The 23,013-nt window shown below is 45.6% G+C and overlaps 2 protein-coding genes across 13 annotated transcripts in view; one reads left to right on the forward strand and one right to left on the reverse strand.

The window, feature by feature from the left end:
- Positions 1 to 1,700: 1,700 nt before the first annotated feature.
- CRYZL1 (crystallin zeta like 1) lies at positions 1,701 to 17,763 on the reverse strand. Of its 10 annotated transcripts, none has more exons than XR_015801880.1 (15): positions 17,301 to 17,421; positions 16,932 to 17,018; positions 16,265 to 16,336; positions 15,347 to 15,424; positions 14,814 to 14,886; positions 14,392 to 14,436; positions 13,134 to 13,202; positions 11,397 to 11,530; positions 10,092 to 10,203; positions 7,316 to 7,336; positions 5,882 to 5,980; positions 4,232 to 4,353; positions 3,767 to 4,018; positions 2,567 to 2,644; positions 1,701 to 2,117 (listed from the first exon to the last, which is right to left on the reverse strand). XR_015801880.1 is itself a non-coding variant. In XM_088160532.1 (15 exons), exons 3-15 carry the CDS (start codon positions 16,328 to 16,330, stop codon positions 2,018 to 2,020), a joined length of 1,071 nt encoding a protein of 356 aa, XP_088016658.1. In that variant the 5' UTR covers positions 16,331 to 16,336; positions 16,937 to 17,018; positions 17,629 to 17,763; the 3' UTR covers positions 1,701 to 2,017. The 10 variants fall into 10 exon arrangements, 9 of the variants coding, with proteins under 9 accessions (XP_088016658.1, XP_088016655.1, XP_088016656.1 ...); XM_088160532.1 differs by lacking the exon at positions 17,301 to 17,421 and adding an exon at positions 17,629 to 17,763 and having other exon boundaries at positions 2,567 to 2,612; positions 3,913 to 4,018; positions 16,937 to 17,018; XM_088160529.1 differs by lacking the exon at positions 17,301 to 17,421 and adding an exon at positions 17,629 to 17,738 and having other exon boundaries at positions 2,567 to 2,612; positions 3,913 to 4,018.
- A 201-nt stretch (positions 17,764 to 17,964) lies between these two features.
- Positions 17,965 to 23,013, forward strand: part of ITSN1 (intersectin 1) — a 111,358-nt gene continuing 106,309 nt past the window's right edge. For all 3 annotated transcript variants that reach the window (XM_088160509.1, XM_088160510.1, XM_088160511.1), the window contains exon 1: positions 17,965 to 18,102. The gene's annotated coding sequence lies outside the window, so the exon portion shown is untranslated. The remainder of the gene's footprint in view (positions 18,103 to 23,013) is intronic.

A 23,013-nucleotide genomic window follows, 5' to 3' on the forward strand; every position in this document is an offset into this window, starting at 1 on the left:
GCTCCACCGTTACCAAGGGCCACCCCGGCACCCCAACAAGAGTGGAGCAGACAGGAACTGGCACGGAGCAGCCCCCGGACTTTGTGGCCTTGTGGCCCCTGCTGTGCCCAGAGCCCTGAGAGGCTTTGGCCACGCTGCCACACGACAGCCCCAGCCCCACACTGCAGAGCCCTGCGTTTGCAGGCTGCGCTGCCCAGGGCACGAGCAATTGGCACAGGGACGTGCCAGGGACTTGTGGGCAGCGGCTGCAGTGCCGCGGGAGGCCGGGGAGCAGGGCTGTCCCTCAGGGCTGTGCCCGGGGCCGGGGCTCGGTCCCTGCTGCCCCCAGGGCGCTGCCGAGGGCTCCCCGCCCGCCGGGGCCGGGCCCGGGCGCTGAGGGAGCGGCGCCGCCATTGCTGCCGCCCTCAGGGGCTCTGAGGGGAGCGCGGCTCCCGCCAGCCCCGCTCCGCCCGCACGGGCAGCACAAACATGAAGCACAAAGACACACGGCGCTGAAATGGTGCCCGTGCCCTTCCCAATGCACTCGTGCAGCGGCCCCAAGGGCTGCGCTCGGCTGCGGCACCATCGCCCCAGGACACAGGAATGTGAGATGTGACACTAAACCCACAGGGCTCAGTCTTTTTGGGCCAAAGAAACCAGTCTTTTAGGCTACTTGGCATAGAAAACCACTTCTGATTCCATTATTCTTTTGTACACTGCTCTTGAAAGGCCGAACAAATACTAGAATGGTATAATTCCAGGTACATGTGGCTCAGAAGGCATAAAGGGGTAGTTCGGCACAACATCTCTACTGACAAAAGACAATAAAAGAAAAACTCTGCTAGAAAATCCTTACACAGTTTTGTCACTCGTTTTTCTTGTCTTTTTCAACTTTGGAAAGTGTTTGCTGTGCTCTGCTGTATTTTGGAAACCCTGAAGCAAAAGCGAGCAGCATCAGGGCAGCAATGCCCGGCTGCTCCAAGGCTCCAGCCTCGGTGTGGAGCTCCCGGAGCGCTCGCTCGCTCCAGACGGGCACAGAAGCCCCGCTCCTTTCCGAGGCTGCACGGAGCACACAGCGAGGAAATCACAGTTACTGCTCATGCCATGGCCTTGCTGGGCATCATTTATCCACAGCCTCCTCCAAGGCCGGGCAGTGAGAGGAGACAGATCAAGGGTGCTTCTGGATCATCTGTTTTCTCTCCGATTTTCTCACTCCTGGCGCTGCTTTGAAGTGCCCATGTCCATGGTTTGAGTGATCCTCACAAAATGAGGAACATGGCTGAAAGCAAAATGCACTTCCTTCCCCACTGCTGACTTTCAGATGGGCCACAATGGTGGAGCAACAGATCTGGGCTGTGATGGGGTTAAAGGAGGGGAAATGAAAGTGCACAGCACATGGAGATATCAAAGGTAACAAGTCACACAAAACGCCTCAAACATCTGACTCACACAATTCCACCAGCTGAGGACTCCTGGATTTACCAGGTTTACTGCCTTAGTGCTGAAATGAAGGGAAAGAGCTGGGGGAAGCTCCTGCTGTCACTACCATGTCCTTCCCATCTGGCACCCTGGCCAATCTCAATAATTATTCAATTGCAAAACAGTTTTAAATGTGGATTAAGATCATTAAGTGTAGCATTCAGTCTCAAGGCAGTCAAAAGTAAAAGGTAACTGTAAAGGTAACTACTGGTAGGGGTTGGAGACAGAAAGACTAATAGAAGTATATTTTTTCCCGTCTTTAATTTCTTAGGGTTGAAATTCAACAGCAACTGAGTTTGCCTGTAGATGTTTCTGACATTTTTAAGTGCAGCAGGGCAGACAAGATTTTTTGTCAAGTCTGCTTCTTCAGAAGCTGCTGATGGGAACATTCTGCTGAAGGGAATTAAAAATCCCTGAAATCATGGAAACTTCAGAGATCATTTGTGCTGAGGTACAAAGAATGTTTAAATTCTGTTTACTGCCTGCAAGTGTACACTGAATTACTCCACAAATACATCTCTTTATCTTCCCCAGGCTGAGAAATCAGAAGCTGTGTGTGTCAGAACTGGATGACTTGTCTCTTTCTTGCTTGATTCTTCTGAACTATTTCCATAGAAACTTTGGCTTCGTACAATGGGATGGGTTCATCCAGCTGAGGCCTAAAATTGAACAGTAAAATTGTTAAAAAAAAACAAAAAACAAAAAAGTGTGCTGGTTAGCACACTCAGACCAAGAAAAATATCACAGGACACACTTTACTTTCACTGTGTCAACCTCCCTCCCCAAACAAAAGAACAGCTTCATGACTGCCCCAGTGCACAGAAGGGAAAAGCCCCAAAGCAAACAGGAGCCACAATAAATAAAAATATCCTTCTTGCAGGGGGAGAAAAGAGGGTGGTGGGGAGGGTTCTGCTCTATACCGATTGTTTCCTGCTATAAGGAAAGGAAATTCCATTCCCACCTTATTATGGGTGGGAGTCCATAATAAAATCCAAGACTTCTTATTGTGGAGTCTTCCTGTCTCCTAAAGCTCTGCTCAGGAGTGTTAGTGCTGGAAAGAGTTTTCTACTTCTAATGCTGAATTTAAAAACCCACAAAAAACTCTCACCTGAAAATGTTATTTGATAATTTCTCCATGATATCTTCCAGGATGGGTATCCAAGAGGACTGTTAAGGAACAATAGAGCTGGAGAGAAATCTCTTTACAATCACATTTGCTGGTCACAGCCCTGTATTGATACCAACTCAGCCAGATCAAGGCAAAATGAAAATGAACCTCAATTCCAGGCTTTAGATCAGATTTCTGCACTTGTTTCTATTATCAAAAACTTAAATTCCTGAAATAGGATGCAGAAATGAAATATGGAACATTTCAATGATCTCAATATGAAAATACTCAGTATTTCAATATGAAATACAAGTGCAGCCTGCACTAGTACAGCATCAATCAATCATTAATCTATGGCATTTTTTTGTGCAGAATGAAGAGATTTTGGGACCAGGTAACTGTTGTGACTGTTCATACAGGCACCTGATAAAAAGCCAAGATGAAGTTGGGAACCCAGCAGAGGCTGGAAATTCTTGGAGCACACTGAGGGATCTGTGAGTTAATGGGGAGTTAATTCAGCTTTTGTATGAAACTCCAACAATAAGGTTCATCCTTCATTTTCAGGCTAATCAGGCTGATATTTGAAGCTCAAGTTCTTTTAAAAAGTGATCAATTTATGACTTCTTCAGATGACAGTAATGCCAGATGCTCCAGAATTTCACAAGATACACAAGTCCCTAAAGCCAAAAGCACCCAAACCTTGCAGGGCTGAAAATTGTCCTGCCCAGGGAGCTCAGTCCAGCTGCATTGGCCCAAATGTAGGAGACATTTATTTTCCTTTTCCTAACCCACATGAATTTTAGGTACAAAACCAATCAGTACATTTTATATACATAATATTTCTGTACATTGCAAATAAAGGAAAAGTTAGGAAGCCAAAACACTTCCACTTTTTCAGTGAAAGTGAGTGCATTAAATTACTGGTGATGCATCCAATGCCCAAATGCACAAGAACCAAAAAAACTTCCAAAATGTCACTTGAATAAAATAAAAACATATAGAATCAAATCTTCAATTAATTGGAGAATGGGTGGTTTGCAGCACTACTTGTAATGAATGTAGAGACATTTTCAAGGCCAGGTTGGACATTGGGAGGTGTCCCTGCCATGGCAGGGGTGGCACTGGGGGGGATTTGAGGTCTCTCCCAACCCAAACCAGTCTGGGATTCCCCCATGTGTTTAAAAGGAATGCAGAAAATACCTTAAAACCTGAGTGTCTCTTAAACTTCAGCTGCACCTTGCAGCTGGGGTGCAGCACTGAGCAGAGCAGAAGCTCTCAGTGGGATTTCCCAGCTGTGTTTTCACTCCTTGGAGCAGTGAGAATTCCACAGGAGCACCAAAGGATATTGAGATATTTCCCCTGCTGCACATTGGACAAGTTCCAGATCTCCTCGTTCAGGAAGGACACTGTGGCTCCCTTGAGGAACAAGGAATGGCTGTCTGGAGGATCCAGCTGAAGCAAATTGAAGAAAAAATGTTATTTAGTTACATTTTCCTGCACAAAAATAAAGCTTAAATGGTTATTTTACAGAGGTGGTTAAACCAAACAAAAACCATCTCTTGCCCACACTTTAAAGAGAGGAAACCTGTAACACTGGCAGGTTGAAATAAAAGTTTTATGTGTCTGTATTTCAATTTTCTCTGCTCCCTGGCCCAGGATCTTTACCTGCAGGTTCTTTTCCGTGGTTATCCAGTGGCCCCCAACCCCAAGCAGGGTGATGATGTCGTGCTTGTGAGGCAGCAGCTGAGATTTGGGAGCTGGCTCATCTTCAGCACTGAATAACCTCACTGGGGAGGGAGAAAAAATTCCTCTGAGCTCTGAGAAAATGTGCAACATTCAGCAGGTATTGATTTCCACATATTTCAGTGGAACTCTACGTTTTTCAGTTGTTGCAGCTAAAAATCATTGAAAACTCGGAATTTGTTATTTCATTTATACCCTGAGTGTTTTATATACTTCATTCAGAAAAATATTTTGTAATAGCTTTGAAGTCACTATTCAGAGTAACATTTTGTTTCTATATATAATACTATAGAGTAATAATATAGAATAATAATATAGTCTATATTATACAATATATAACATATTATATATTATACATAGTATATATAAGCCATAAAATATATAAGATAAAAATTATAAAATATATATAATATAGTGCATATATAACAGAATGCATAATATAAAATATATATAAAATATAGATGTATATATATAATATGTATAAAAAATATAGAAAGCCTCTAAAATATATTATAGTATTTATATTATAGTGTACATAATATAAAATAATGTATAATTTAAATATATAAATTATATATCTAGATACTATTATATATTTAGATACTATTCTATATTTATGTACTATAGAAATATATATAATATACTATTATAGATAGTATACTAGTACTATATATAATAAATATACTATATTATATAGGGTATTATATATAATATAGTATATAATATACTATAATTTACTATAATAATACAGTACAATATTTTACTATATTATATATAGTATACTAATATACTACTATATTATATTATATAAATACATATCAGGAGTTATAAAATATGTAACAATAGTAATAAATAAATATAATATCTAGCATAATAATATGTAATAATATTTTATTTACATTACTCTGAATAGCAGCTTCAGAGCTTTCACCTATTAGAGTTGGTTTCCAACAGAGGTGGACAGTGCTGCTAATTAGGGTTAATTTCTGTATTCAAACAAGGCAGCATAAACAACAATGTCACAGCTCTACTCTTTAAATTAATGAATCATTTTTAAATGTTCAGTTTTAAACAGAGGAACATTTCAGCCACATTTAGCAGCTGACGAGGAGCTGCTTGCAGCAGTGGGTGAGGGAGGAGCTGAAATTCCCAAGGGAGAGGGAACAGATGGAATTCCCAAAGGAACAGGAACAGATGGAATTCCCAAAGGAATAGGAACAGGTGAAATTCCCAAGGGAGAGGGAACAGATGGAATTCCCAAAGGAACAGGAACAGATGGAATTCCCAAAGGAATAGGAACAGGTGAAATTCCAAGGGAGAGGGAACAGATGGAATTCCCAAGGATGGAATTGCCAGGAACAGGAAGAGAATTTCCAGCAGCAGGAACAGGAACGGAATTTCCAGGAACAGGAAGAGGGATGGAATTGCCAGGGATCAGGAATGAAATTCCCAAGGATCAGGGACGGAATTTCCAGGAGCAGGAACAGGAACGGAATTTCCAGGAGCAGGAACAGGAACAGAATTTCCAGGAGCAGGATCAGGAACGGAATTTCCAGGAGCTGCCCCGGGTACCTCCGGCGTCCAGCGCGATGTCCACGCCCAGCCCGCCCGTCTCCTCCAGGCAGCTCTCGGCCACGTCAATCTTGCCCTGGGACACATCGATCACCCGGGCTGCCAACAGCACACAACAAAATAAACCTCAGAGCAAGGACACTCCAAACTGAGAGCTCACATCCTGAACTGCACTGGGAAAAACCAGCTTCACCTGCCTGCGAAATCTTAAAAGGTTTAATAGGAAAACTAATAGGAGACAAGGACAATACAGCAAAGGGTTAATGGCTGGGTGCTGGGCATTTAGTCAGGAGCACACCCTAACTCAGAAAACACTTCCTAAAATGCACCAACCTGTTGCATATTCATAGATCTTCATGCATTATTCAAAATCGTTCCCACCCAACCTCCAAATCAACTTTTTAAAATTTTTTTCCTCCTTGTGGCTCCATCTTTTCAGTACCCCCTGATAATGGAAGATGAATAAATTCCTTCCCTGGGGTTCTGGTGTCCATCACTGACAATTTAAGAATGTGAAGATTTTCCTCATTTTTTAAAATTGTTTTCTGAGTTAGTTACATGAACAAAAATTTTTTTACATCACCACGTTATAGTCTCAGAAAAATAGGTATTTATTACACTACTACTTCTAAGTTTTATTAATAGCAGAACTAAAAGAAACTATATTCATTCAGCAGTTTTCTAACATCATATGTATAGCATTCATTTTAATGTTTGCAAAAATCCAATAATATAATATAATATGTCCTTATAACAAGCAGGTACCACAAACAGGTTTGCAGCTACACCCAAAAAACCCTGGAATATTTTTTTTTCTTTCCATTTTTAACACAGTGCAAAATCAACTCCAAAAAGTATGAATGCAGAAGTTCAGCTCAGGAGTTTGTTGGCCCAAAAGGATAAAATGTGGCACTCTAAGATTAGAAATCCTCCTCTAAGTAAATTCTTTGCTATTCTTGTCCTAGTCCTGGCTCTCTGGGGCTTTAATTTAATGTTTACATGAAGGGATTTGTATCTGCTCTTGAAATATTGCTGAACTGAAAGCCACCAACACATTTTCCTGTCATGTATCTGAGATGCCCCATTTATGGTTGGTTATCAAGAAGAGCCACAGAACCAGGAATGAGAGAATCCTGGAATGGTTTGGGTTGGGAGGGACCTTAAATCCCACCCTGCCAGGGAACAATTCCTAATTCCCCAAATCCCTGCTCTCCTTCAGGTAAAAACCATTTTTAATATTACAGCAATAACACAGGGGCAGAGCAGGAGCAGCTACAGGATCATTATTATTCATTACCACCTCCCTTCATTATTGTGAGGTGGAAAAAACGTTTAGAAATGAAACAGGGGCCAAAGATTTCACAAGCAAATGAGAACTGAAAGAACATCAAACAAATTTGGGAGCTCCTGGCCTGAGCTCTGATCTGCACTTACCCACCAAAGGCTGCTTGACTCCTGCAGGGATCCCAGCAGGGGAGGGAAGGAGGGAGGGGAGAAAAAAATGCAAAGAGCTGGTCATGAAGGATATTAACAAATCATCAATAGTCACAAATATTAACAGATATTAACAGAGCATCAATAAATGCCTTGGGTTTGGTTCTTTCTGTCCTTTCAAATCCCCAAACAAATCAGAGGATGCATTCAAATCCTAAAGCCATTCCCACTTTTTTTTTTTCACTGAAGTCAAATGATTTGACTGGAGAGAACACAACATCAAAGTTTACTAAAGATGAGATAGTAATTAAATATTAATGATAGTCACATATGCAAATAAACCCTCATAATATCATTTTCTTCTTAGTTTCCTTCAGTCAAGAAGTTAGAAGGTTTTCCTTAACAAGGAAATCTGACATGGTATTATTTCTGCAAATAATTTCATTTTTGAAAAGAATTCTGGTTTCATAGACCCAAAGCCTGGCAATCAAAAAAAAAAAAAGGCCAAAGTTTCACCAGTTTGACTATTTTCTGATTTTTGTATGCCAAAAAATGTCCAGTTTTGTTCCTTAACTCAGTACAACGGTTCAAACAGTACTTATAAAAATCCTGCTCAACTTCTTTCCTCAAAAATGCTGGAAAAAATTCTCACCACTGTAGAAAAGGCCAAGCAACAAACTGTAATAAAATTTTCTATAATCCTTTGTAATTTATATATTTCTCACAAAATATTGGTAAATTAGCTCAGTTTCTTCTCCTGTTGCACAACTTCCAAAGTAACATTTTTCTGCCTGCTAAAACTTCATTTTTCTCTCCTGGAATCAAACCCTGGCACCCCAAGGATGTGCTGGGGGTTCAGGCACCGTGCTCAGGACAGCCAGGACATCACTGGGGGGTTCTCAGCAGAGAGCACAGAATAAAATCTCACAAACCAAACTGAAAACAAAGCAGGAGCACAGGAAATAGCTGTGTATGTACAGATATTTCCCTTGGGTTCTCTAACAGAAACTCATCCCATTGTTTATGGGATGTTCTGTATCCATTGCCTGAAACACAGGCAGTAAAATGTCAAAATTTGTTCAGATCTCCTCCTTCATTCTATTATAATTTTTACTCCACAGATTACTGAAGACAAAAAAAGTCCCATCCTGGTGGTCTAAATACAAATCCTGAAATATTACCAGGAACTTCTACTTCAGGCACTGGAATCACATTAATTAACAAACAAATCAGAAATTCTGAACACTTTTAAAAGCTTTTTGCTCTTGCCCTCAAACTGCTTCTCTCTTTAATGCTGTGCTCAGGTTCTATTTCTTTATTTGATATAAAGTTGCAGCTATCATTTTTCCCCCTCAGCCATTCCAGGAAGCAGCTTGGTATGCTCAACAATGATAACACAAACACTGAACACTGCCAAAAATTAACCAAAAACTCACTGAACAAGCACAAAACTGAGACTTCTCCACCCAAAGACACAAGAAGCCACTTTGAATTTGGCTTACTTAGGATCTATTTGACATTAACACTCAAAAAACTTTAAAATGCTGGAAAAAGCAACTCAGGACTGTGAGAATAAAATTGCCAAATCCCTTCCAAGCTCATGAATGTTTCATATAATTAGCAAAATATACTCAGAAAATGTTACAAAAGGAAGTTTTAGGTTTTCAGGATTTCCTCTTTGGCCCTGTAAGAGCTGGTGCATCAAGGCTCTGCATAGCAACAGCATTCCCAAAAATCTTCCACTTCTGATATCTGTCATGACTGCTAGCACAGGAAAATATACAAACATGAGCCAGTAAAAAAGGCTGCTGAAATTAGGAAAAAATAGAGGTTTTTGGGTCAAATTGCAAAAAAAAAAAACAACCCAAGTGTGAGTGTCAAGCTGTGGAGAAATCAGCCTGGCAGGAGCTGCAGGGCCAGCAGCTGGAACCACACAGATGTGACTCCCAAACTGTTCTGGATCTTCAGTGAAAGCCAAAAAAAATCATCCTCTGAAAAAGAAACCTGGGGATTACTCTGCAGCACTGGCTATTTGCAGGAGGAAGTAGCAGGCACCAGTTTGAACCTTTTGCTGCAGTCCAGCCAGACTTGACAATCCATCCTTTATTTTAAAATTGTCTGAATAAAGGAATATTCCACTTTCCTCCACAAAACACCATCGAAATTTGGATCAGCAAAGATGCCAGTAGCTCCTAGACAGAATATTTTCTCATGTTATTTTCAGAGGAAAAAAAAACAAACCAAACTTGAAGCAGCAAAGAGAAGTCAGGGAAGAATGTAAATGTTGTGTGTGAGGCCAAGTTCCTCCAGAAAGCAGAATGCAGAGGCTGTGCATGTCCAGCACAGCTGTGGCATTACCTGACACCTAAACCCTAAAAAAAAAACCCTTCCAGGAGGATTGTGAGGCTGCTGAGTGCTGGGTGTGAGGTGTGGGAGCTCTGGCACACACTGGGTTCCTGCTGGGTCAGCAATCCTCCCTTCCACAGCAACCACTTCATCCAATGGAAAGATTTCCTGAGCACTCAGGCCAAAAGCCAGCACTCAGCATTACTGGAAAGTGCTGCCAGTCATTGCTACTTAAATAGAGAATAAAAATGCCATTAAGTACACCTAAACCAGAAATTAAATACCTGTGGAGAACAGAACAAACCTGAAAACGATTTAATTAAACTATCAATTTGTATTTGATTTTTACAGAAGTCTCTAGACATGAGAGAAAAAAAATCTTCTGAGCCATTCTTTAGGCCAAGCTTTAGCACTGAAGGATGAAACTCACCCCCAGCAGGTCTGAGCCTCTCCAGGTACTGCTTGTCCTCCAGGCTGTGGGCAGTGGAGATGACTTTGGCCCCTCTGTGCTGAGCCAACTGAATTGCAATGGTACCAAATGGCTGGGAAGGAAAAACCAGAATCATTGATCAATTGATTCATTCATTGATTTACACCAACAATTTGATGTTGTTTAAGAACAATTATATTGCAAAGGTCACTCAGGGGAGTACCCAGAAATGAACTTACTCCTGCAAAAAAACCACAGCTCAACCAAATGTTGAATTTTCACAGACCTGCTTCTGTCCTAAGTGAGGCCAAAACAACTCTTCAGTGACTGGGAAGCTCTGAATGAACTTTTGGTCAGTAACTGGTTCTTGTCTTCAACAAATTAGCTCACACTCTGCTTTAATTACCCCAGCCAGCTCCACTGCAGCTGGAACTTGGAGCCTGAAGGGAAAAAAGCTCCAAGGAAAAAGCCCCAGCCATGTTTACATTACAGAATCTTCATTAGCACTAAGAACTGCAGGGATGCAAATTAAATTATTTATATCCAATAAAAGGTAAAAAAAAAAAGCAGAGGTGGGAGAGGAGTAAAAAATAAGGCATTTTCCTGCAGTTACCCCTGAGGACTCAGGGCAAAACTGTGTCAGTGCAGACAGCAGAACCCCCTCCCTCTCTGCACCCCCACACTGCAGGCAGGACAATATTCCTGGTCAGGATCTCACGTGGGAAAATCAGCTAAAAGTGAGCAAAACTGAGCTGAATTAGCTAGCTACAAGGTTTCCTAAAGATAAACAGTCCAATAGAGAATTAACACTATATTATTTATACTTTTGACCCAATAACCAAACTCCTGTGACCCTCAGTGCAGCACTAACTATCCAACAAGAAACTACTACAAAATCTACTATGAAATCATGAAGAAGGAAGATGAGCACCCACAGAGACCCCACCCCAAATCCCCCCTCTTGTCCCATCCCTGTGACTGTATTATAAAAACCCCAAATCCCAAACCCTTCCCCATGTGCAATCACACACTTCTATTGAACTCCACAGCCCTGATTTTAACTCCATCACTCAGATTTGGGAGCTTTGGCCAAGGGCTCAGCTCCAAAGCAGTGTTCTGCAGGGGGGCAGTGCCAGAAAGCTCAGAAAGCTCAAAATTCCAGGTTTGTGGGATCCAACACCTTCCTACAAACCCACGAAAGGAAAGGCACTGCCAGCACTCCCAGCTGTGAGAAAAGCAGAGGGGCTGTGAGCTAAGGGAGATTTGTGCAGGGGGAAATGTGTGACATTGCCCAGAGTTACCCACACTTGCTCCATCCAGGACCAGGACACTCCTGCCAGGGCACACCTGGGCCAGGTAATGCAGGGCTGTGTATGCCCGGAGCCCGTCCCGCAGCGTCCCTGCGGCCTCCACCCAGCACACCTTCTGTGGCTTGTGAACTGAGGGGACAAACACAAACAAACACACACACACACATGCTGAAAACCCCAGCAAAACCCCCGGGGGTTATCACTTTTTAATCTTTTTCATCTTGCCAGGGTGGGGATTGATTGCAGGGGATGGAATTTCTTGTTCGGATTTTGATGTTTATTAATTCTTATTTCTGTTACAGGGAGTTCTACAGCACTTCAAGCTAAAAAGTTAAAAATGGAGCCCCATCTCTCTCTCTACAAGGTCTTTTAAGGCTAAATGGTCCAATTAAGTAAAGCCACCTGAATTATTTTTGCTTTTAACCCAATAACCAATCACCCATGACCTGCAATGTGGATTTTTCTACCCAATCACACAATATCACCCAAACCCATGAAGAAGGTGAAGAAGACAAAACCTCCACCCTAAAACCTCTATCTTTTTTTTTTATATATCACTATGTTCTAAACCCTTAAATTCTAAATTTCCCACCATGTGATATCACACACTTCTATTCAAACCACACCCCATGATCCCAGTTCTATCATTAATTCTGGAAGCTTCTCCATGGCCTCAGGTGAAATGCAGAGTTCTGCTGGGGGTCAGTGCCTGGCAGCACAGAAAGTCTCCAATTCTCAGTTTCCAGGGTTCCAACAGGGGGCTCGTCAGCAAAACCTGTCACAGCAGGTCAGGAAGGCTCCCCCTGCAAACAGGACCTCACCTGCTCCTGTTTCCCTCTCATTTAAGAAGCCATGGAGAGGATATTTTGCCATATTTTACATAATTCAGTTAGGGATTCAGTTTTGCTGTAGCCAAGTTTAAGCGAGCCAACTCACAACTGAACAGCTGGAATTCATGGGCAGTCACAGAAACAACACAACTCAATTTTAGATTTTTAGAATCCCAGATGGTTTGGGTTGGAAGGACCTTAAATCCCACCCAGTGCCATGGCAGGGACACCTCCCACTGTCCCAGGCTGCTCCAGCCCCAGTGTCCAACCTGGCCTTGGACATTCCAGGCATGGGGCAGCCACAGTTTCTTTGGGAAGAGCAAATTTTCAGTAAAAGAATGGCTTGCTCAAGGCAACAAACTGCTGGAAGAAGGACAGGGACTCCCACATTTAATATCCTGCCCATTAAAGCAATCTATGCCCAGAAAGGAAAAACTGGAAGCTCACAACGTTTCAGTGTTGGGCTTTCCCTGACCCTCATCCCTGAAAACTCCTTTTCCAGTTCCAGTCTGCTTGTTTCACCTTAGTCTGGTCCCAAGTGATATTGCTGGACTGAGTCAAAGGGAAGAAAAAAGCAAATTTCTCCTCATTAAATTTTTTGACAGGTTAGGAAAAAGTGTAACAACAATGAAGCAACAAAATGGGAAGTTAGAAGGGAAAAAAAAGGAAAAAACCAGGATCAGCTTGTGTGGTTTATGCCATCATGAACTGTGAAATGGTGACAGCAAAGTAAAAGCCTATGAGAGCACTGAGTGTTCAAACTTCTGTGACTTGGTGGGGCAGCTGGAATTTTGGAATGTTGGAATGGAAGGAGTATGCCCAGAGCTCCCTTTTAGAAAAGCTAAAACAAAATCAACAGATACAGTGAAAATAATAATTAGCAAAATGTATAATCTACAAACCCAAATAATGCTCGTGAACCAGGACAACTTCACAGACACCAGACTCCTCAGAATCCAGGGGCAAAATTCCTGGGGGAAAAAAAAAAAAAAAAAGAACACAGACCTTGAATTTTCCCACAAGCAATCATTCCAACCAAAGCACTCTCCCAAGGAATTCCCTGGTCCTGCTTGCTCTGGGTTCAGTCCCCTCTTGGCAGGTTCAGGACAGGTAAGAGACCTTGGCCAGGTCCCAGCCCAGGGTGTCCACGAGGCAGTTCCAGAGCTGCTTCTACAGCATTTTGGGATTGGGTGAGAAAGGATGGGAACACCAGTGAATGCTGCTTGGTACTGGCAGGTTCATTTTTGTCTGGGGATGTCTGAATTCATCCAGGCTGTGCATGACAGAGCAGCCACCCCACAGCCCCTCTCACCTCCCATCCCAATTCCTGAACTTGTGCTTTGCAGAGGCAGCAACAGAGGCACAGAAGAAGCAGAGGATGAACACACAGCAATGTGGAAGTGTTAAAAAGCAGGAATAGGAAAAATGAAGTGCAGGAAAACCAAACTACCCAGGGAAGGCAGAGGAAGCAAAAGCAGAGTAGGCAGAAAACCCCTCCATCCTGGTTATAACTGAGTTTTTTACCTGGTCACAGAACCCTCCTGAACAGGGGGTTCTGGCAGCTGCTCCATCTCCTGAATTCATGTCCCCCCCATCCCAGGGAAAACCATTCTTTTCCTCCCTCTCCCCCACAAATCTCCCACTCCATTTAGACCAAAGGGCTTTGCCTTGCAAATGTGGCTGCTGTGTCCAGTCTGAATTTCAGAGTTCCCATTAAAAACGTGCTTGTGCACACCTGGAGCTGTGTCCAGGGTTTATCCAGGGAATATTCAGTCTCCAGGAGCTGCTCCTGTGCAATGAGGACCTTGCATTATTCTCCCCACATCACTCTCCACTCTGCCCCACTTCCAGAACTTCAGTCATCATCTAATCCTTTCATTCAGCACACAAAATATAAACATGTGGGACAGAATGGCCCTAAGAAATAACTCCTCTCTCCTAAGGCATCAGTCACAATTTGGTGGTTAATACAACATCATATTTCAAATCCTAAGGGAACATTCTCAGAACAGAATCCCCATTTATAAGTTTATGCATGTGGCAGCAGTTTAATTTTGAAAATACATGGTCAATTTAGCTTTATCAATTATTCTAAGCTCAGTCATTCATTATAAAAAGATGACTGTTGGTGCCAGTTGAGGCAAACAGGCAGTAACTTACCCACCACTTCATCATCTGGCTGGAAAAAGGTCACCTTGCTTCCAACTCACCAGGGAGAGGTGAAAAGGAGGAAAAAGGGAAAAAGAGAAATATTTATAGCAGGAATGGGATGTGCATTTGGAAGCACTGGTTATCACCAGCTCACAGAATTAAAGAGACACATTTCTAATGAACAAAACATAATTCTATTGATTGCACACGTGCCAAGCCCGAATGTTGAATCCCCTAAACTGTGGCTCCTCACCCACAAGGAGCTCCCTGCAGGAACTCTCAGGTGGTGTGTGAGAGCCAGCCTGGACACTGCACCTCGGGGCACTGATAACAGCACTGGCACAGCAGTCAAGGGAGCAGAATTCCCGTTCCTAAAGTGCCCCACCCCAAGGAGTTCTTTGTTCTGACTGGAATCCCTGATCCTCACTCACCTTCCAGCACAACTCCTGAAATTTCTCGCCCAACAGGCACCAGTTCCTTCTTCAGTTTAATTTCTGACAGGAGCTAAATGAAAACAAAGCTTACAACATTCTTGCTAAAGCTCTGTATTTACACATTTGTTATCATCTTACAGTGTTGGATCATCACAGTAAGGTTGGGCCATTACCAAAATGTTACCAAGGGGAAGAAAGTGCACACATTTCTCAGTCAAAATTAAGCCATGGCATTGATTTCTGTATTTAAATTTAGAAGCATATTAAAAAATAAAAGCAGGGAGTTATCAGCCAAGCAAACCTAGGTGCAGATGAAGATAAAAGGGATTTACTGCAAGACATCTCACAGCTAAACAACTGACATGTCTCCATCAATTAGGAACCAAATTCCAGATGCTTTTTATTCAGAGCTGTGCAAGAACCCCAGCCCAGTCCTGTGCCCACTGCCAGCAGCAAAGCCACAGCCTCAGCTTGTGCCAAGGGCCATGGGAAGCACAGACACCCCCAGTTTGACAGCACCAAGCAAATACCTCTGTGTCCAGCCAGCTCAGGGCACAGGCTCTGACCTGCACCTTCACATCGTGGTCTCTGGTGGCAGGAAGGTTCTCCTAGGACACATTTACAGTTGCTGTGTTAGACAAAGGATGTGCCCACAGGAGCTTCTCCAGCTCCTGAGAGCACTTCTCCACTTCTTAGATTGTTTGTAGGGAGAGCAGGCTGGTATTTTCAATGAAAAGGGGTTTACAACACCATTTAAAGTACACTATTATTATTATTATTATTAATATTATTATTATCATTACTATTACTTTTATTATTATTATTGTTACTATTATTATTATAGTATTAGCATTATATTATTATATTATTACATTATTATTGCAAACTGGTCACTAGACCTTACTTATCATTATCATCATTATTATTATGTCACTATATTATGATATTATTATTGTAAACTGACCACTAGACATTACAAAACCTCACCATTATTTTTCTGACATTATTTTTCTATTGAGGTTTAATTTCCCTTTATTTGAGGCACAAATCCTGACAAACCCACTGAGGTCAACATTCAAGTCCAAAATGAAGTTCAAATGATATCAAAGAAACAACTCCAAACCTGATAAACTCCTCAGGCTCTATTTCTACTTTTTCAGTGACCAGCAAATTCATCCAGGAAATGTGGATGCATGGTTCATTTTTCATGCCTGAAAAGCTTGTTTGTAAAGTCTGGACACCAAAACTGCAGAGAAGTCCAGCAGTGGTCTTGGCAAATGCTGCCTGATGACAAAATGCACCTCCCCTGCCTTCCTTTCCCTGCCTGTGTGTGCAGGGATCCTACCAGTCCTTTCCCAAGATTTCTGTGCCTCAATTCCCCTGTGGCACTCAGCCAAACTCTCCTCTGCCCCTGCCTGCTGGACAGAGCTGTTCTGATGGCAACTCACTCTTTCCTGGAACACAAATGTCATTTCCTCTCCAGGAGAATTCTGCTGACCATACAGGGCCTTCATAGTGACCTGAAAAACACAGCAACCAAACTGTGACAGCTGCAGTGTCTGTGGGCAAACAAGGCATTAAAGCCTTGCTAAATTAAATTAAATTAAATTAAACCACTCTATAAGAAACACAGCTGTTGTTTGCAGATTTAGTTGCCCATAACAGAGAAAATCCACAGGACTGAGGATTACAGAATCCCAGACTGGTTTGGGTTGGAAGGGACCTTAAATCCCCCTCAGAGCCACCCCTGCCATGGCAGGGACACCTCCCACTGTCCCAATGTCCAACCTGGAACTGAACATTCCAGGGATCCAGGGGCAGCCACAGCTGCTCTGGGCACCCTGTGCCAGCCCTGCCCACCCTGCCAGGGAACAATTCCTAATTCCCAAAATCCCATCAAATCCTGCTTTGAAGCCATTCCCTGTGTGCTGTCCCTCCATCCTTGTCCCCAGTCCCTCTCCAGCTCTCCTGGAGCCCCTTCAGGTACCGATGTAGGTACAGCAGAAAAGGCACTGAAGGACACAGGATTTACTGATGGGTGCCCCGTGCAGCAGAGGGGTTCTTTGCCACCCAGCCACACAATTCAGGGAATTCCTGTGCAGGAATACAGCGAACCTTACGTGTGACTTCACCAAAAATCACCACTTGGGTTTCTGCTCTCCTCTCCCGACTCGGCCCGTGTCGTCCTCAATGAACAAGAACCTTTTAGAAAGGAAAAAAAAACAACAACAAAATAACCAAACAGTAAAAACGACTTAACAAGGAAAAAGAAGAGCGGGGAGCAGAGAGGCAGGAAATCATGACAGCATTATTGCAGCTCTAATCTCTGAGGGACCACCCCGAGACCTCTGCATGTCAGGCCCGTGTCCGACCCGCCATGCCCGCGGAGTCCCTCAGGGGCTCCGAGCGAACCCGGCCCGCACCGAGAGGCTCCAGCAGCCCCGGGGAGTCCCTCAGGAGGCTCCGAGCGAACCTGGCCCGCACCGAGAGGCTCCAGCAGCCCCGGGGAGTCCCTCAGGGGCTCCGGTTCCGCGGGAATCCCGAGCACCGCGACGCGCCCGCGGTTGCCATGACACTCCCTCACTTCCGCCTCGCCCTCAGGCACTGTCCCCGCCCTGCAGCCAATCACAGCCTTCTGCAGCGGAGTGAGCGCCACGATTGGTCAATATGACCGCCATTCATCGTGAAAGCCGAGGCGTGATTGGTCCGTGTGGATGTCACTCATTGCATGAGGCGAGGCGGGAGGCTACGGCGCCCGACGCGACCTCTGGCACATCGCCGAGGAGAGGGAGGAGACGCCACCTGCAGTTACCTGATGAATTAACACCGAATGCACGATACAGGCGCCTCCCGCGGGCGGCGAGGAGGGAGCGCGGCCGCCCCTCACCGCTCCCCGAAAACTGAGCCCTCAGCCTGGCAGAACCGTGATTGGCCGGGGAGGCGGGTGCTGGCCTGTGATTGGTGAAGCGCCCTGCCCATCACGCAGGGGGGGCGGGTGGAGGTCGTACGTCAGAACGGGGCTGTCAGAGCTCTGATTGGCCGGAGGGGGCGGGGCTCTGTCTCCCTCCCGAGCTCTGATTGGTGACACGGCCTGCCCGTCACGCGGGGGCCGCGGCCGCGCGTCAGTACGGCGGCCGCGAGGGGCTCCTCCCCCCTCCCCTCAGACGGGGCGAGGGCGGCGATGGCGCGTCCGGCGGAGGCGGCTGCGGGCGCCGCTCCGGCCCCTCCGGCCCCTCGGTCCCCTGGCCGCGGCCGGGGCTGTGAGTAGGGCCCGCACAGACATGAGGTACGGCCCGGCGGGACGGGGGCAGCGGGGGGCGCGGGCTGCGAGCGGCGGCGGCCGTTCAGCCCAGGCCGGCGGGGGGGCAGCGCCGCCTCAGCCCCTCACGGTGCCCGGGCGTGTCGCGGTGCCAGGGCCCGGGTCCTCCTCCTCGCCTCCCTCGGTAGCCGGGGCGGGCGGTGAGCGATGCTGAGCCCCTTGCTGGGGCCGGCTGCCTTTCCTGCTCCCGTTCCCGTAATGTGTGGCGGTACCGCCGCGGGGATTCTGCAGCTTCAATCACCTTGGTCCTGCTGCCTCCGGCCGCTGCTCCCCGCGCCCGCTGCGCCCTGAGCGAGGGGAAGGAGCAGAGCCCTCCATTGGGAGTGCCATCCCTGAGGTGTGCCCTCCATTGGGAGTGCCATCCTTGAGGTGTGCCCTCCACTGAGAGTGCCATCCCTGAGGTGTGCCCTCCACTGAGAGTGCCATTCCTGGGGAGTGCCCTCCGTTGGGAATGCCATCCCTGAGGTGTGCCCTCCATTGAGAGTGCCATTCCTGGGGAGTGCCCTCCGTTGGGAATGGCAGCCCTGAGGTGTGCCCTCCATTGGGAATGCCATTCCCTAGGAACGCCATCCCGTGGGAGTGCTGTCCCTTTGGGCTTGGCAAAGGGCACCAGGGGAATGAGGGGATGTTGTCGGGGCTCAGGAAAAGGAAGCCGGTCCATGTTCAGGGCTGTGTCCCTGTGTGTGCCTCTGCCTCGGATGAGCAGACACGGCTGTGGATGATATTCCCTGTGGATATCTTTTGTTCTGGTTCAGCTGCTGCTTTATTTGGGGTGAAATATGGGGTCTGCTTGTAGAAAACAATATTTTCTATGAATTCTATCTTTCTCTGCTGTATGGAGGGAAAACACTTCCATGGCTCATCAGAGAGTATTGTTCAGTAAATAATTCCTATTAGTAACCCAACCAGCATTGCAGGTGGGATAGTATAGCCCTCGTTAAAACAAGAAACACTCTGTCCTCCTCTGCCTCTTCCCACTGCCCAGTTTCAAAGTGCTTTTTGTTTAGAGCTTATGTGGCAATAGATATTTAATGCAATAGCTGTGACTATTAACTGAATATATATTGGAGTCAAGCTCCAAATGGATGCATTTTTTTAAATCAAAAAGCTAAGCTGTATTTTGGGTGTTGATGGCTCTGGAGAATGTTACTACACACGGTCCTTCCTTGTTTCTTTTACCTTTTCTTGTAGTCACCTGTAACTTCCTTGCTGCATATATCCTGGTGATGTTCTCACACAGGAAACTTCCTTACAACCCGAGGAGAGGCTGGAGCTGTTCCAGGAGGGATTTAGGATGGATTTTAGGGCAAGGCTCTTCCCCCAGAGGGTGCTGGCACTGCCCAGGCTCCCCAGGGAATGGGCACAGAGCTCCAGGAGCTGCCAGGGATGCCCAGGCTGGGATTGCTGGGGAGGGCAGGGTGGGACTGGGTGATCCAGCTCAGGATATTCCACACTCCGTGATAGTTTAGACCTGTGAGTTAATATCAAATTCTCCTCTCTCTGTTAAATTCCCCCCCTGCACCCCCAGAGCCGTGTCTGGGGTGTGGGAAGAGGAGCCTTGCCTGTCTCTTCATGCCCATTCCCAGCTGCAGGAATGGGATACCCACCTGTGGGTGCTGAGCAGGTGTCCTGACTGCATCCCCACCCAGCACAGGTAGAGAAAGCAGCTGCATTTTCTGTTCCCTGAGCTCAGGCTGTGCAGCCATCGCTGTAAATCCGTGCAGGCTGAGGCAGCCCAGGCTGCGTGATCAGCCCCGGAGTGCCCTCCCGGATTCTGGCAGCCTGACAGGGGTCATGTTTCGTGCAGACGAGTTTCCGAACAGTTTCTCCAGTGTCTGAGGCTCAGGCTTCCCCGGAGCTGAGTGGGCTGTGCCCTGCACTTGCTGCTTCACAAACCACATTCATTCTTTCAGCTCCTGTGCTCCCTCTGATATCCCACTGGCTTGGATTCCACATGAGATCTTTTGCAGAGTAGCTGTGTTTGCTTGATAATTTTCCTTTATGTCCTGGTTCTTAGATAAAGTAAGAATTGTGGTCTCAGAGCCATGACCTGCAGTGCCTGTCCTGTCTCTTGCTGCTGTTTGGTGGCCTTTCCTTAATGCCTCTAATCATGGAATGAGGATAGATTTGGATTCAGGAAAGAATGTGAATCTAGCAATGAAATATTTCTAAATCATGACGTTGGATAGACTTTTATGGTGTGTCTTTGTAGTGTAGTCAGGGATTGTAATTTTAGTTTTTACTAGGATAACACCAGGGAAAAGAGGAGTAGAAGAATAAGAAAAATAAAAGCAATGGGTTGAGGAATGGGGAGATCAGTGGGGTGGACGTTTTCTGTAAGAAACCCTTCCCTGGCAGGGTGGGCAGGGCTGACACAGGGTGCCCAGAGCAGCTGTGGCTGCCCCTGGATCCCTGGCAGTGCCCAAGGCCAGGTTGGACACTGGGACAGTGGGAGGTGTCCCTGCCATGGCAGGGGTGGCTCTGGGTGAGCTCCAAGATCCTCCCATCCCATTCTGGGATCAGGAATTACCAGCCACAAACATTTCCCTGTGCTGTGAGTACCAGAGCAGAGTGAACCATCAGCACATTGGTTTGGTTTGAGGGGCACCTTTCAGCTGGGGGTGGCTCAGAGTTCACCTGCTTGGAGCCAAAAAGATGTGAGGGCTTTTGGTTTCTTTTTAGCAGAAAATAACCCAAGGGCTGCCTCAGCTGCTGTTGTGTGCTGGGAGCTTTGAGTGCTCGTTGCTGTTGTGTTGGACACGGTGCTGAACTTGGGATGCCCCCTCCACAGCAACTTGGTTTTGTTTTTACTTGCCAAGCATGAAATTGGGGGGGGTGGTGAACAATCAGAAACGGGGTCCAGGCTGAGCTCTGGTGATGAATGACTTGTGCATAGGAAACCTCAGTGTGAGGTGCTAAAACCGCTGTGGGATCTGTGGCTCGAGGAGTTACCCTCTTTTAAAAGTGCACTTTGTATCATTTAAAAAGAATATACTCAATTACACTGGTTATTTTTGGCTGGCATTGTCACTGTAGGCACGTGTTGGGTTTTAATTGCAGATGGAAGGGTTTATAACTATATAATATATATATTTTATGAGTATTTGCCAGGCCCTTGTACAACAAACAGAGGCTGTGAGGGTTGGGAGGGCACTGATGGAGGTGTCTGTGGATCCTCCTGTGTGGAATGAATCTTTCTCTCTGGAGCTCTGTGTGTGGCAGGGCTGGAAGTGCTCAGGTTCCTGACAGAGAAATTCCAGCTTTAGCTGCAGGAAAGCGCTAATTACTGATAGTAATTAGAAACTAATCTTGCCTATGCAAACAGGGCATTGTCTGTCCCCTCCAGAGGATCAGCTTCTTGACCAGAATAGAAAATTTCTATTTAATAGAAATTAAATAATTTTGAGTGGGAAGGAGTGACGAGAGGTATCCTTGGGCATTCCCAGGAAGAAAGGTTATCCTATTTTTGATGCAGAAAGTTCATTTTTACAGCATTCCCTTCATTGCAATCAATCAAAACACAGAAAACTTTACTGACATAGTACATCCATGGTTTGGTTTACTCTTATCAAACTTACACGTGTTGGATATTATATTTTACTTTTTCATGTGGCGTTTTTAAGGTAATTGAATTAATTAGTGTCCAACAGGACATGTTTTCTCTGTGAACTCTGCTTTTGAGCAAGTTGTGTGATAAAATTTGTGTTTGGAATTGTGAAATAGTCACGAGTGTGTGACTCCTCAGCCTGTGCTGTGTTTCTCTTCCTCAGCAGTTTGCAATCCCCTTTCCCTGCATTGTCCCCCATGGCTGTGTGTGCCCACAGCTGGGAGAGCTGACCTCTCCATCCCCTGAGTTTGTAAGGGGAAGGTTTTGTGGGATGGCAATCCTGGAAAATCAAGGGCCTGATGGTATATTCCATGTTACTACTAATAATGTAGATTGGCAAACCCTAATGACACCTTTAAAATAATTCCACTGAAGACCCGTTCTCTCAAAAGTTCAGGTTTTCTTTTGTGTTTTGATCCTTCAGATTTCCATGGAGATTCTCTCCCCAATATGGTTTGAAGGATCTAGCCCTGGGCATGACTAATTGGCTGTGAATGACTGGGCAGGGTTCAGCTCTGCATCATCTCAAGGTTCATGTGCTCCATAGAAATGCACAGTTTGTAGGAAATAGTTATTAATACACTTTGAAAATACACAGAACACCTGGACTGAAACCTGTGATTGCTGAAGGAGAGTTCCCATGGAACCACCTGGAATGGTTGGCACCTCTCTGCAGGACTCAGAATGAGCCTCCTCTGGAGCACATGGAATTCTGTACTTCCCTACAGAACTGTAAATATTGACTGCATTTAAATATTCCTCTGAAATAATCCAGAGGGCAGGGATATCAGGAAGGAATTGTTCCCTGGGAGGGGCTGGGATGGAATTCCCAGAGCAGCTGTGGCTGCCCCTGGATCCCTGGCAGTGCCCAAGGCCAGCTTGGACATTGGGACAGTGGGAGGTGTCCCTGCCCATGGCAGGGTGGCACTGGATGGACTTTGAGGTCCCTCCCAGCCCAACCCAGTGTAAGAATCACTGCTGGGAGTGGCAGTCCAGGATTTCCAGGCTCCCTCTGGGATCCTGCAGGGCTCCTTTGGGGAAACAGAACTTTGAATCTTTTCTGACAGCACCTTTAGGTCTCTCTGTTTGAGTCCCTCGAAGCAGTGCACGAGGGCAATGTTTAAATGATGTCTGGTTGTGTGTTTGCAAAAATCCCCCCAGCCATCCTGGGGGGAAGGAGAAGAGGCCTCTCTTGTTTCTCCCTGATGCTCCTCCTGCCAAGCACACACGGACTTTTTGTTCCTTGCCCTCCCAGCTGAACTGGGGAGATG

Source organism: Sturnus vulgaris, chromosome 2 (genome assembly GCF_052056855.1).
Source record: "Sturnus vulgaris isolate bStuVul1 chromosome 2, bStuVul1.hap1, whole genome shotgun sequence".
In the NCBI taxonomy this organism is placed as follows: Eukaryota; Metazoa; Chordata; class Aves; order Passeriformes; family Sturnidae; genus Sturnus; species Sturnus vulgaris.